This window comes from Hemitrygon akajei, chromosome 17, assembly GCF_048418815.1.
Source record: "Hemitrygon akajei chromosome 17, sHemAka1.3, whole genome shotgun sequence".
NCBI classification, from domain to species: domain Eukaryota; kingdom Metazoa; phylum Chordata; class Chondrichthyes; order Myliobatiformes; family Dasyatidae; genus Hemitrygon; species Hemitrygon akajei.
Genome location: NC_133140.1, coordinates 90672424 through 90687727, shown reverse-complemented (window position 1 = coordinate 90687727; position 15304 = coordinate 90672424). Strand labels below are relative to the sequence as shown.

The window sequence follows — 15304 nt, the reverse complement described above, 5'->3', positions numbered from 1 at the left end:
CACACATTGAAACCCTCACTCACACATTGAACCCCTCACTCACACACTGAACCTCTCATTCTCACACTGAACCCCTCACTCTCACATTGAACCCTCACTCACACACTGAACCTCTCACTCACACACTGAACCCCTCACTCTCACACTGAACCTCTCACTCACACACTGAACCCCTCACTCACACACTGAACCTCTCACTCACACAGTGAACCACTCACTCTCACACTGAACCTCTCACTCACACACTGAACCCCTCACTCACACACTGAACCTCTCACTCACACACTGAACCTCTCACTCACACTGAACTTCTCACTCACACACTGAACCCCTCACTCACACACTGAACCTCTCACTCACACACTGAACCCCTCACTCACACACTGAACCTCTCATTCTCACACTGAAACCCTCACTCACACACTGAACCTCTCACACTGAACCCTCACTCACACACTGAACCCCTCACTCACACACTGAACCCCTCACTCACACACTGAACCTCTCACTCACACACTGAACCCCTCACTCACACACTGAACCTCTCACTCACACACTGAACCCCTCACTCACACACTGAACCTCTCACTCACACACTGAACCCCTCACTCACACACTGAACCTCTCATTCTCACACTGAAACCCTCACTCACACACTGAACCCTCACTCACACACTGAACCTCTCACACTGAACCCTCACTCACACACTGAACCTCTCACTCTCACATTGAACCCTCACTCACACACTGAACCCTCACTCACACACTGAACCTCTCACACTGAACCCTCACTCACACACTGAACCCCTCACTCACACACTGAACCCCTCACTCACACACTGAACCTCTCACTCACACACTGAACCCCTCACTCACACACTGAACCTCTCACTCACACACTGAACCCCTCACTCACACACTGAACCTCTCACTCTCACATTGAACCCTCACTCACACACTGAACCCTCACTCACACACTGAACCCCTCACTCACACACTGAACCCTCACTCACACACTGAACCCCTCACTCAAACACTGAACCTCTCACTCACACACTGAACCCCTCACTCACACACTGAACCTCTCACTCACACACTGAACCCCTCACTGACACACTGAACCCCTCACTCACACACTGAACCTCTCACTCACACACTGAACCCCTCACGCACACACTGAACCTCTCACTCACACACTGAACCCTCACTCACACACTGAACCCTCACTCACACACTGAACCTCTCACACTGAACCCTCACTCACACACTGAACCCCTCACTGACACACTGAACCCCTCACTCACACACTGAACCTCTCACTCACACACTGAACCCCTCACGCACACACTGAACCTCTCACTCACACACTGAACCCTCACTCACACTGAACTTCTCACTCACACACTGAACCCCTCACTCACACAGTGAACCACTCACTCTCACACTGAACCTCTCACTCACACACTGAACCCCTCACTCACACACTGAACCTCTCACTCACACACTGAACCCCTCACTCACACACTGAACCTCTCACTCACACACTGAACCCCTCACGCACACACTGAACCTCTCACTCACACACTGAACCCCTCACTCACACACTGAACCTCTCACTCACACACTGAACCCTCACTCACACTGAACTTCTCACTCACACACTGAACCCCTCACTCACACAGTGAACCACTCACTCTCACACTGAACCCCTCACTCACACACTGAACCCTCACTCACACACTGAACCCCTCACTCACACACTGAACCCCTCACTCACACACTGAACCTCTCACTCACACACTGAACCCCTAAACTCACACACTGAACCTCTCACTCACACACTGAACCCCTAAACTCACAAACTGAACCCTCACTCACACACTGAACCTCTCACTCACACACTGAACCCTCACTCACACACTGAACCTCTCACTCACACACTGAAACCCTCACTCACACACTGAACCCTCACTCACACACTGAACCCCTCACTCACACACTGAACCTCTCACTCACACACTGAACCCCTCACTCACACACTGAAACTCTCACTCACACACTGAACTTCTCACTCTCACACTGAACCCACATACACACACTGAACCCTCACTCACACACTGAAAGTCTCATTCTCACACTGAACCCCTCACTCACACACTGAACCTCTCATTGTCACACTGAAACCCTCACTCACACACTGAACCCCTCACTCACACACTGAACCCTCGCTCACACACTGAACCCCTCACACACACACTGAACCTCTCACTCTCACACTGAACCCCTCACTCACACACTGAACCTCTCACTCTCACACTGAACCCACATACACACACTGAACCCCTCACTCACACACTGAAACCCTCACTCACACACTGAACCCCTCACTCTCACACTGAACCCACATACACACACTGAACCTCTCATTCTCACACACTGAACCCCTCACTCACACACTGAACCTCTCACTCACACACTGAATCCCTCATTCACACACTGAACCCCTCACTCACACACTGAACCTCTCACTCACACAGTGAACCCCTCACTCACACACTGAAACCCTCACTCACACACTGAACCCCTCACTCACACACTGAACCCCGCACTCACACACTGAACCCCTCACTCACACACTGAACCCCTCACTCTCACACTGAACCGCAGGAGAGAACTACACACCTTGTAACCTGCATTCACCTCCTCAGACATTGTGCTCCACCAGCCTCAGCAACTTACTAAAACGCTTTTGATCTTGCTGTCTCTCTGCTTGGAATCCGTCTCTCACAGGCTGTTCACTCTCACTCTTTCTCTCCCTCTAAGCTGTTCCACTCACTCTTATTGCCATCTATCCCCTCACTCATTTCTCCGGTTCACCTCTCCCTCGCTTCTCAACTCTCTTGGTGATCACAGAGTTCTGCTCACCAACATCCCTTTCGACCTGGTCTCGTGCTGGAGGAAGGCATATGTTATCAGAGCGGAAACATTGGAAAAGTAGTGACTTGGAAAGACATGAGATTTGTGCTGCCGACAACAGTGTTACTTAGAGGCCCTGAGGAGCAATGTGGTCTGGGGACCATGTTTCCCTGTGGCTCTGGGGCTATGTCTGTTCCCTAGTGGTTTTGGGTCTGTGTATCTTGGTGCGGTCTGGGTCTCTGATTCTCAGTGGGTCTGTGTTTCTTGGTAGATTTGCGTTTTGGTGGTTTTGTGTATCTCAGAGGGTCTGAGGTTCTGGGCTAAACACCACCATACATGTCTGCCAGTTTTTTGAAACGAGGGCCCCAGTCACTAAGGTAGTCATAATCCTGGTCAGAGTCCGAGGCCCGGGATGTGATGGAGCTCAATGTCTCAGCCAGAGAGCCCTCGCCTTCATAGTCATAGATCAGTGCCGTGTCGTATGGAGGAGCATTTGGGTCGTTGTCAGCTGCATCCAGTCCCTGTGCAAAAGAGAGGTGATGGTGAGCACAAAAGCAGAGCCCAGAACAACACACAGCTCCAGTGGAGTAACACACTGGACTGGCAGAGTTATATGAAGGATTAGCGGAGTAATACGCGAGAATACACAGAGTGACATGCAGGACTGGTACAGGGGTGCGATATAGTGATGTGCAGGAACACCTGGTGATACACGGGACTGGTGGGATGACATGTGAGACCATGCAGAGTGACCTACAGGACTGGTGGAGTGACACATGGGTCTGATATGATAATAGTGGACTGGTGGAGTGATACACAGGTCTGATATGATAATAGTGGACTGGTGGAGTGAAACACAGGTCGGATATGATAATGGAGGACTGGTGGAGTGATACACGGGTCTGAAGTGATGATACATGGACTGGTGGAACGATACACGGGTCTGATGTGATGATAGTGGACTGGTGGAGCGATACACAGGTCTGATGTGATGATATGTGGACTGGTGGAGTGATACACGGGTCTGATGTGACGATACGTGGACTGGTGCAGTGATACATGGGTCTGATATGATGATACGTGGACTGGTGGAGTGATACATGGGTCTGATGTGGCTATACGTGGACTGGTGGAGTGATACACGGATCTGCTGTGATAATAGTGGACTGGTGGAGTGATACACAGGTCTGATGTGATGATATGTGGACTGGTGGAGTGATACACGGGTCTGATGTGACGATACGTGGACTGGTGGAGTGATACATGGGTCTGATATGATGATACGTGGACTGGTGGAATGATACACGGGTCTGATGTGATGATACGTGGACTGGTGGAGTGATACACGGGTCTGATATGATAATATTGGACTGGTGGAATGATACACGGCTCTGATATGATAATAGTGAACTGGTGGGGTGATACACGGGTCTGATGTGATGATACGTGGACTGGTGGAGCAATACATGGGTCTGATGTGATGATACGTGGACTGGTGGAGCAATACATGGGTCTGATGAGATGATACGTGGACTGGTGGAGTGATACACAGGTCTGATGTGATGATACGTGGACTGGTGGAGTGAGACATGGGACTGATGTGATGATACGTGGACTGGTGGAGTGATACATGGGTCTGATGTGACTATACGTGGACTGGTGGAGTGATACACGGGTCTGATGTGACTATACGTGGACTGGTGGAGCAATACACAGGTCTGATGTGATGATACATGGACTGGTGGAATGATACATGGGTCTGATGTGATGATACGTGGACTGGTGGAGCAATACATGGGTCTGATGCGACGATAAGTGGACAGGTGGAGTGATACACGGGGCTGATGTGATCATACATGGACTGGTGGAGTGATACACGGGTCTGACATGATAATATTGGACTGGTGGAATGATACACGGCTCTGATATGATAATAGTGAACTGGTGGGGTGATACACGGGTCTGATGTGATGATACGTGGACTGGTGGAGCAATACATGGGTCTGATGTGATGATACGTGGACTGGTGGAGCAATACATGGGTCTGATGAGATGATACGTGGACTGGTGGAGCAATACATGGGTCTGATGAGATGATACGTGGACTGGTGGAGTGATACACAGGTCTGATGTGATGATACGTGGACTGGTGGAGTGAGACATGGGACTGATGTGATGATACGTGGACTGGTGGAGTGATACATGGGTCTGATGTGACTATACGTGGACTGGTGGAGTGATACACGGGTCTGATGTGACTATACGTGGACTGGTGGAGCAATACACAGGTCTGATGTGATGATACATGGACTGGTGGAATGATACATGGGTCTGATGTGATGATACGTGGACTGGTGGAGCAATACATGGGTCTGATGCGACGATAAGTGGACAGGTGGAGTGATACACGGGGCTGATGTGATCATACATGGACTGGTGGAGTGATACACGGGTCTGATATGATAATATTGGACTGGTGGAATGATACACGGCTCTGATATGATAATAGTGAACTGGTGGGGTGATACACGGGTCTGATGTGATGATACGTGGACTGGTGGAGCAATACATGGGTCTGATGTGATGATACGTGGACTGGTGGAGCAATACATGGGTCTGATGAGATGATACGTGGACTGTTGGAGTGATACATGGGTCTGATATGATAATAGTGGACTGGTGCATTGATACATGGGTCTGATGTGATGATACATGGACTGGTGGAGTGAGACATGGGACTGATGTGATGATACGTGGACTGGTGGAGTGATACATGGGTCTGATGTGACTATACGTGGACTGGTGGAGTGATACACGGGTCTGATGTGACTATACGTGGACTGGTGGAGCAATACACAGGTCTGATGTGATGATACATGGACTGGTGGAATGATACATGGGTCTGATGTGATGATACGTGGACTGGTGGAGCAATACATGGGTCTGATGCGACGATAAGTGGACAGGTGGAGTGATACACGGGGCTGATGTGATCATACATGGACTGGTGGAGTGATACACGGGTCTGCAGTGATAATAGTGGACTGGGGGAGTGATACACGGGTCTGATGTGACAATACATGGACTGGTGGAGTGATACATGGGTCTGCTGTGATGATATGTGGAATGGTGGAGAGATACACAGGTCTGATATGATAATAGTGGACTGGTGGAATGATACACGGGTCTGATGTGATGATACGTGGACTGGTGGAATGATACATGGGTCTGATATGATAATAGTGGACTGGTGGAGTGATAAATGGGTCTGATGTGATGATATGTGGACTGGTGGAGCGATTCATGGGTCTGATGTGATGATACGTGGACGGGTGGAGTGATACACGGGTCTGATGTGATAATAGTGGACTGGTGGAGCGATACATGGGTCTGATGTGATGATACGTAGACTGGTGGAGTGATACACGGGTCTGATGTGATAATAGTGGACTGGTGGAGTGATACACGGGTCTGATGTGATAATAGTGGACTGGTGGAGTGATACACGGGTCTGATGTGATAATAGTGGACAGGTGGAGTGATACATGGGTCTGATGTGATGATACGTGGACTGGTGGAGCAGTACATGGGTCCGATGCGACGATACGTGGACTGGTGGAGTGATACATGGGTCTGATATGATAATAGTGGACTGGTGGAATGATACATGGGTCTGATGTGATGATACGTGGACTGGTGGAGCAATACATGGGTCTGATGTGACGATACGTGGACTGGTGGAGTGATACACGGGGCTGATGTGATCATACATGGACTGGTGGAGTGATACATGGGTCTGATGTGATAATAGTGGACTGGTGGAGTGATACATGGGTCTGATGTGATGATACGTGGACTGGTGGAGTGATACATGGGTCTGATGTGATAATAGTGGACTGGTGGAGTGATACATGGGTCTGATGTGATGATACATGGACTGGTGGAGTGATACACGGGTCTGCAGTGATAATAGTGGACTGGTGGAGTGATACACGGGTCTGATGTGATAATAGTGGACTGGTGGAGTGATACACGGGTCTGATGTGATAATAGTGGACTGGTGGAAAGATACATGGGTCTGATGTGATGCTACGTGGACTAGTGGAGCGATACATGGGTCTGAAGTGATAATACGTGGACTGGTGGAGTATTACACGGATCTGATGTGATAATAGTGGACTGGTGCATTGATACATGGGTCTGATGTGATGATACGTGGACTGGTGGAGTGATACACGGGTCTGCAGTGATAATAGTGGACTGGGGGAGTGATACACGGGTCTGATGTGATAATAGTGGACTGGTGCATTGATACATGGGTCTGATGTGATGATACGTGGACTGGTGGAGTGATACATGGGTCTGCAGTGATAATAGTGGACTGGGGGAGTGATACACGGGTCTGATGTGACGATACATGGACTGGTGGAGTGATACATGGGTGTGATGTGATGATACGTAGACTGGTGGAGTGATACATGGGTCTGATGTGAAGATATCTGGACTGGTGGAGAGATACACAGGTCTGATATGATAATAGTGGACTGGTGGAATGATACACGGGTCTGATGTGATGATACGTGGACTGGTGGAATGATACATGGATCTGATATGATAATAGTGGACTGGTGGAGTAATAAATGGCTCTGATGTGATGATATGTGGACTGGTGGAGCGATTCATGGGTCTGATGTGATGATACGTGGACTGGTGGAGTGATACACGGGTCTGATGTGATGATACGTGGACTGGTGGAGTGATACACGGGTCTGCAGTGATAATAGTGGACTGGTGGAGTGATACACGGGTCTGATGTGATAATAGTGGACTGGTGCATTGATACATGGGTCTGATGTGATGATACGTGGACTGGTGGAGTGATACACGGGTCTGATGTGATAATAGTGGACTGGTGGAGTGATACATGGGTCTGATGTGATAATAGTGGACTGGTGCATTAATACATGGGTCTGATGTGATGATACGTGGACTGGTGGAGCGATTCATGGGTCTGATGTGATGATACATGGACTGGTGGAGTGATACATGGGTCTGATGTGACGATACGTGGACTGGTAGAGCGATACACGGGTCTGATGTGATAATAGTGGACTGGTGGAGTGATACATGGGTCTGATATGATAATAGTGGACTGGTGGTGATACACGGGTCTGATGTGATGATACGTGGACTGGTGGAGTGATACATGGGTCTGCTGTGACGATACGTGGACTGGTGGAGTGATACACGGGTCTGATGTGATAATAGTGGACTGGTGGAGTGATACATGGGTCTGATGTGATGATACGTGGACTGGTGGAGTGATACATGGGTCTGATGCGACGATACGTGGACTGGTGGAGTGATACATGGGTCTGATATGATAATAGTGGACTGGTGGAATGATACATGGGTCTGATGTGATGATACGTGGACTGGTGGAGCAATACATGGGTCTGATGTGATGATACGTGGACTGGTGGAGTGATACACGGGTCTGATATGATAATAGTGGACTGGTGGAATGATACATGGGTCTGATGTGATGATACGTGGACTGGTGGAGCAATACATGGGTCTGATGTGATGATACATGGACTGGTGGAGTGATACATGGGTCTGATGTGATAATAGTGGACTGGTGGAGTGATACACGGGTCTGCAGTGATAATAGTGAACTGGTGGAGTGATACACGGGTCTGATGTGATAATAGTGGACTGGTGGAGTGATACATGGGTCTGATGTGATGATACGTGGACTGGTGGAGCAGTACATGGGTCCGATGCGACGATACATGGACTGGTGGAGTCTGATGTGATGATACGTGGACTGGTGGAGTGATACATGGGTCTGATATGATAATAGTGGACAGGTGCATTGATACATGGGTCTGATGTGATGATACATGGACTGGTGGAGTGATACACGGGTCTGCAGTGATAATAGTGGACTGGTGGAGTGATACACGGGTCTGATGTGATAATAGTGGACTGGTGGAAAGATACATGGGTGTGATGTGATGCTACGTGGACTAATGGAGCGATACATGGGTCTGATGTGATGATACGTGGACTGGTGGAGTGATACACGGGTCTGATGTGATAATAGTGGACTGGTGCATTGATACATGGGTCTGATGTGATGATACGTGGACTGGTGGAGTGATACACGGGTCTGCAGTGATAATAGTGGACTGGGGGAGTGATACACGGGTCTGATGTGACGATACGTGGACTGGTGGAGTGATACATGGGTGTGATGTGATGATACGTGGACTGGTGGAGTGATACATGGGTCTGATGTGATAATAGTGGACTGGTGCATTGATACACGGGACTGATGTGATAATAGTGGACTGGTGCATTGATACATGGGTCTGATGTGATGATACGTGGACTGGTGGAGTGATACACGGGTCTGATGTGATAATAGTGGACTGGTGGAGTGATACATGGGTCTGATGTGATGATACGTGGACTGGTGGAGCGATACATGGGTCTGATGTGATGATACGTGGACTGGTGGAGTGATACACGGGTCTGATGTGATAATAGTGGACTGGTGGAATGATACATGGGTCTGATGTGATGATACGTGGACTGGTGGAGCAGTACATGGGTCCGATGCGACGATACATGGACTGGTGGAGTCTGATGTGATGATACGTGGACTGGTGGAGTGATACACGGGTCTGCAGTGATAATAGTGGACTGGTGGAGTGATACACGGGTCTGATGTGATAATAGTGGACTGGTGGAAAGATACATGGGTCTGATGTGATGCTACGTGGACTAATGGAGCGATACATGGGTCTGATGTGATGATACGTGGACTGGTGGAGTGATACACGGGTCTGATGTGATAATAGTGGACTGGTGCATTGATACATGGGTCTGATGTGATGATACGTGGACTGGTGGAGTGATACACGGGTCTGCAGTGATAATAGTGGACTGGGGGAGTGAAACACGGGTCTGATGTGACGATACGTGGACTGGTGGAGTGATACATGGGTGTGATGTGATGATACGTGGACTGGTGGAGTGATACATGGGTCTGATGTGATAATAGTGGACTGGTGCATTGATACATGGGTCTGATGTGATGATACGTGGACTGGTGGAGTGATACACGGGTCTGATGTGATAATAGTGGACTGGTGGAGTGATACATGGGTCTGATGTGATGATACGTGGACTGGTGGAGCGATACATGGGTCTGATGTGATGATACGTGGACTGGTGGAGTGATACACGGGTCTGATGTGATAATAGTGGACTGGTGGAGTGATACATGGGTCTGATGTGATAATAGTGGACTGGTGCATTAATACATGGGTCTGATGTGACGATACGTGGACTGGTGGAGTGATACACGGGTCTGATGTGATAATAGTGGACTGGTGGAGTGATACATGGGTCTGATGTGATGATACGAGGACTGGTGGAGTGATACCCGGGTCTGATGTGATAAAAGTGTACTGGTGGAGTGATACACGGGTCTGATGTGATAATAGTGGACTGGAGGAGTGATACACGGGTCTGATGTGATAATAGTGGACTGGTGCATTGACACATGGGTCTGATGTGATGATACGTGGACTGGTGGAGTGATACACGGGTCTGATGTGATAATAGTGGACTGGTGGAGTGATACATGGGTCTGATGTGATAATAGTGGACTGTTGCATTGATACATGGGTCTGATGTGACGATACGTGGACTGGTGGTGTGATACATGGGTCTGATGTGATGATACGTGGACTGGTGGAATGATACATGGGTCTGATGTCATGATACGTGGACTGGTGGAATGATACACGGGTCTGATGTGATGATACGTGGACTGGTGGAGTGATACACAGCTCTGATATGATAATAGTGGACTGGTGGAGTGATACATGGGTCTGATGTGATGATACGTGGACTTGTGGAGTGATACACTGGTCTGATGTGATGATACGTGGACTGGAGGAGTGATACACGGGTCTGATGTGATGATACGTGGACTGGTGGAGCGATACACAGGTCTGATGTGATGATACGTGGACTGGTGGAATGATGCACGGGTCTGATATGAGAATAGTGGACTGGTGGAGTGATACATGGGTCTGATGTGATGATACGTGGACTGGAGGAGTGATACACGGGTCTGATGTGATGATACGTGGACTGGTGGAGCAATACATGGGTCTGATGTGATGATACATGGACTGGTGGAGTGATACATGGGTCTGATGTGATAATAGTGGACTGGTGGAGTGATACACGGGTCTGCAGTGATAATAGTGAACTGGTGGAGTGATACACGGGTCTGATGTGATAATAGTGGACTGGTGGAGTGATACATGGGTCTGATGTGATGATACGTGGACTGGTGGAGCAGTACATGGGTCCGATGCGACGATACATGGACTGGTGGAGTCTGATGTGATGATACGTGGACTGGTGGAGTGATACATGGGTCTGATATGATAATAGTGGACAGGTGCATTGATACATGGGTCTGATGTGATGATACATGGACTGGTGGAGTGATACACGGGTCTGCAGTGATAATAGTGGACTGGTGGAGTGATACACGGGTCTGATGTGATAATAGTGGACTGGTGGAAAGATACATGGGTGTGATGTGATGCTACGTGGACTAATGGAGCGATACATGGGTCTGATGTGATGATACGTGGACTGGTGGAGTGATACACGGGTCTGATGTGATAATAGTGGACTGGTGCATTGATACATGGGTCTGATGTGATGATACGTGGACTGGTGGAGTGATACACGGGTCTGCAGTGATAATAGTGGACTGGGGGAGTGATACACGGGTCTGATGTGACGATACGTGGACTGGTGGAGTGATACATGGGTGTGATGTGATGATACGTGGACTGGTGGAGTGATACATGGGTCTGATGTGATAATAGTGGACTGGTGCATTGATACACGGGACTGATGTGATAATAGTGGACTGGTGGAGTGATACACGGGTCTGATGTGATAATAGTGGACTGGTGGAGTGATACATGGGTCTGATGTGATGATACGTGGACTGGTGGAGCGATACATGGGTCTGATGTGATGATACGTGGACTGGTGGAGTGATACACGGGTCTGATGTGATAATAGTGGACTGGTGGAATGATACATGGGTCTGATGTGATGATACGTGGACTGGTGGAGCAGTACATGGGTCCGATGCGACGATACATGGACTGGTGGAGTCTGATGTGATGATACGTGGACTGGTGGAGTGATACACGGGTCTGCAGTGATAATAGTGGACTGGTGGAGTGATACACGGGTCTGATGTGATAATAGTGGACTGGTGGAAAGATACATGGGTCTGATGTGATGCTACGTGGACTAATGGAGCGATACATGGGTCTGATGTGATGATACGTGGACTGGTGGAGTGATACACGGGTCTGATGTGATAATAGTGGACTGGTGCATTGATACATGGGTCTGATGTGATGATACGTGGACTGGTGGAGTGATACACGGGTCTGCAGTGATAATAGTGGACTGGGGGAGTGAAACACGGGTCTGATGTGACGATACGTGGACTGGTGGAGTGATACATGGGTGTGATGTGATGATACGTGGACTGGTGGAGTGATACATGGGTCTGATGTGATAATAGTGGACTGGTGCATTGATACATGGGTCTGATGTGATGATACGTGGACTGGTGGAGTGATACACGGGTCTGATGTGATAATAGTGGACTGGTGGAGTGATACATGGGTCTGATGTGATGATACGTGGACTGGTGGAGCGATACATGGGTCTGATGTGATGATACGTGGACTGGTGGAGTGATACACGGGTCTGATGTGATAATAGTGGACTGGTGGAGTGATACATGGGTCTGATGTGATAATAGTGGACTGGTGCATTAATACATGGGTCTGATGTGACGATACGTGGACTGGTGGAGTGATACACGGGTCTGATGTGATAATAGTGGACTGGTGGAGTGATACATGGGTCTGATGTGATGATACGAGGACTGGTGGAGTGATACCCGGGTCTGATGTGATAAAAGTGTACTGGTGGAGTGATACACGGGTCTGATGTGATAATAGTGGACTGGAGGAGTGATACACGGGTCTGATGTGATAATAGTGGACTGGTGCATTGACACATGGGTCTGATGTGATGATACGTGGACTGGTGGAGTGATACACGGGTCTGATGTGATAATAGTGGACTGGTGGAGTGATACATGGGTCTGATGTGATAATAGTGGACTGTTGCATTGATACATGGGTCTGATGTGATGATACGTGGACTGGTGGAGTGATTCATGGGTCTGATGTGATGATACATGGAATGGTGGATTGATACATGGGTCTGATGTCATGATACGTGGACTGGTGGAATGATACACGGGTCTGATGTGATGATACGTGGACTGGTGGAGTGATACACAGCTCTGATATGATAATAGTGGACTGGTGGAGTGATACATGGGTCTGATGTGATGATACGTGGACTTGTGGAGTGATACACTGGTCTGATGTGATGATACGTGGACTGGAGGAGTGATACACGGGTCTGATGTGATGATACGTGGACTGGTGGAGCGATACACAGGTCTGATGTGATGATACGTGGACTGGTGGAATGATGCACGGGTCTGATATGAGAATAGTGGACTGGTGGAGTGATACATGGGTCTGATGTGATGATACGTGGACTGGAGGAGTGATACACGGGTCTGATGTGATGATACGTGGACTGGTGGAATGATACACAGGTCTGATATGATAATAGTGGACTGGTGGAGTGATACATGGGTCTGATGTGATGATACGTGGACTGGAGGAGTGATACACGGGTCTGATGTGATGATACGTGGACTGGTGGAGTGATACACAGGTCTGATATGATAATAGTGGACTGGTGGAATGATACACGGGTCTGATGTGATGATACATGGACTGGTGGAGTGATACATGGGTCTGATGTGATAATAGTGGACTGGTGGAGTGATACATGGGTTTGATGTGATGATACGTGGACTGGTGGAGCGATACATGGGTCTGCAGTGATAATAGTGGACTGGTGGAGTGATACACGGGTCTGATGTGATAATAGTGGACTGGTGGAGTGATACATGGGTCTGATGTGATGATACGTGGACTGGTGGAGTGATACACGGGTCTGCAGTGATAATAGTTGACTGGTGGAGTGATACACGGGTCTGATGTGATAATAGTGGACTGGTGGAGTGATACATGGGTCTGATGTGATGATATGTGGACTGGTGGAGCAGTACATGGGTCCGATGCGACGATACATGGACTGGTGGTGTCTGATGTGATGATACGTGGACTGGTGGAGTGATACATGGGTCTGATATGATAATAGTGGACAGGTGCATTGATACATGGGTCTGATGTGATGATACATGGACTGCTGGAGTGATACACGGGTCTGCAGTGATAATAGTGGACTGGTGGAGTGATACACGGGTCTGATGTGATAATAGTGGACTGGTGGAAAGATACATGGGTCTGATGTGATACTACGTGGACTAATGGAGCGATACATGGGTCTGATGTGATGATACGTGGACTGGTGGAGTGATACACGGGTCTGATGTGATAATAGTGGACTGGTGCATTGATACATGGGTCTGATGTGATGATACGTGGACTGGTGGAGTGATACACGGGTCTGCAGTGATAATAGTGGACTGGGGGAGTGATACACGGGTCTGATGTGACGATACGTGGACTGGTGGAGTGATACATGGGTGTGATGTGATGATACGTGGACTGGTGGAGTGATACATGGGTCTGATGTGATAATAGTGGACTGGTGCATTGATACACGGGTCTGATGTGATAATAGTGGACTGGTGCATTGATACATGGGTCTGATGAGATGATACGTGGACTGGTGGAGTGATACACGGGTCAGATGTGATAATAGTGGACTGGTGGAGTGATACACAGGTCTGATGTGATGATACGTGGACTGGTGGAGTGATACACGGGTCTGATGTGATAATAGTGGACTGGTGGAGTGATACATGGGTCTGATGTGATAATAGTGGACTGGTGGAGTGATACACGGGTCTGATGTGATAATAGTGGACTGGTGGAGTGATACACGGGTCTGATGTGATAATAGTGGACTGGTGGAGTGATACATGGGTCTGATGTGATAACAGTGTACTGGTGGAGTGATACACGGGTCTGATGTGATAATAGTGGACAGGTGGAGTGATACACGGGTCTGATGTGATAATAGTGGACTGGTGCATTGATACATGGGTCTGATGTGATGATACGAGGACTGGTGGAGTGATACCCGGGTCTGATGTGATAAAAGTGTACTGGTGGAGTGATACACGGGTCTGATGTGATAATAG

At 48.7% G+C, this 15304-nt stretch overlaps 1 protein-coding gene across 4 annotated transcripts in view; it reads right to left on the bottom strand.

Moving 5' to 3' along the window:
• Positions 1-1268: 1268 nt before the first annotated feature.
• cdh15 (cadherin 15, type 1, M-cadherin (myotubule)) overlaps positions 1269-15304 on the bottom strand; it is a 309173-nt gene continuing 295137 nt past the window's right edge. The window contains exons 14-15 of one of the 4 annotated variants that reach the window (XR_012101955.1): positions 2047-3437; positions 1270-1967 (exon numbers count right to left, since the gene is read on the bottom strand). Coding sequence is in view for 2 of the 4 variants with exons in the window: in XM_073070534.1 (XP_072926635.1) it covers positions 3237-3437 (201 nt within the window). In the remaining 2 variants the exon portion in view is untranslated. Of the gene's footprint in view, positions 3438-15304 lie in introns of all 4 variants that reach the window. The other 3 variants (XR_012101956.1, XM_073070534.1, XM_073070533.1) reach the window with 3 other exon arrangements.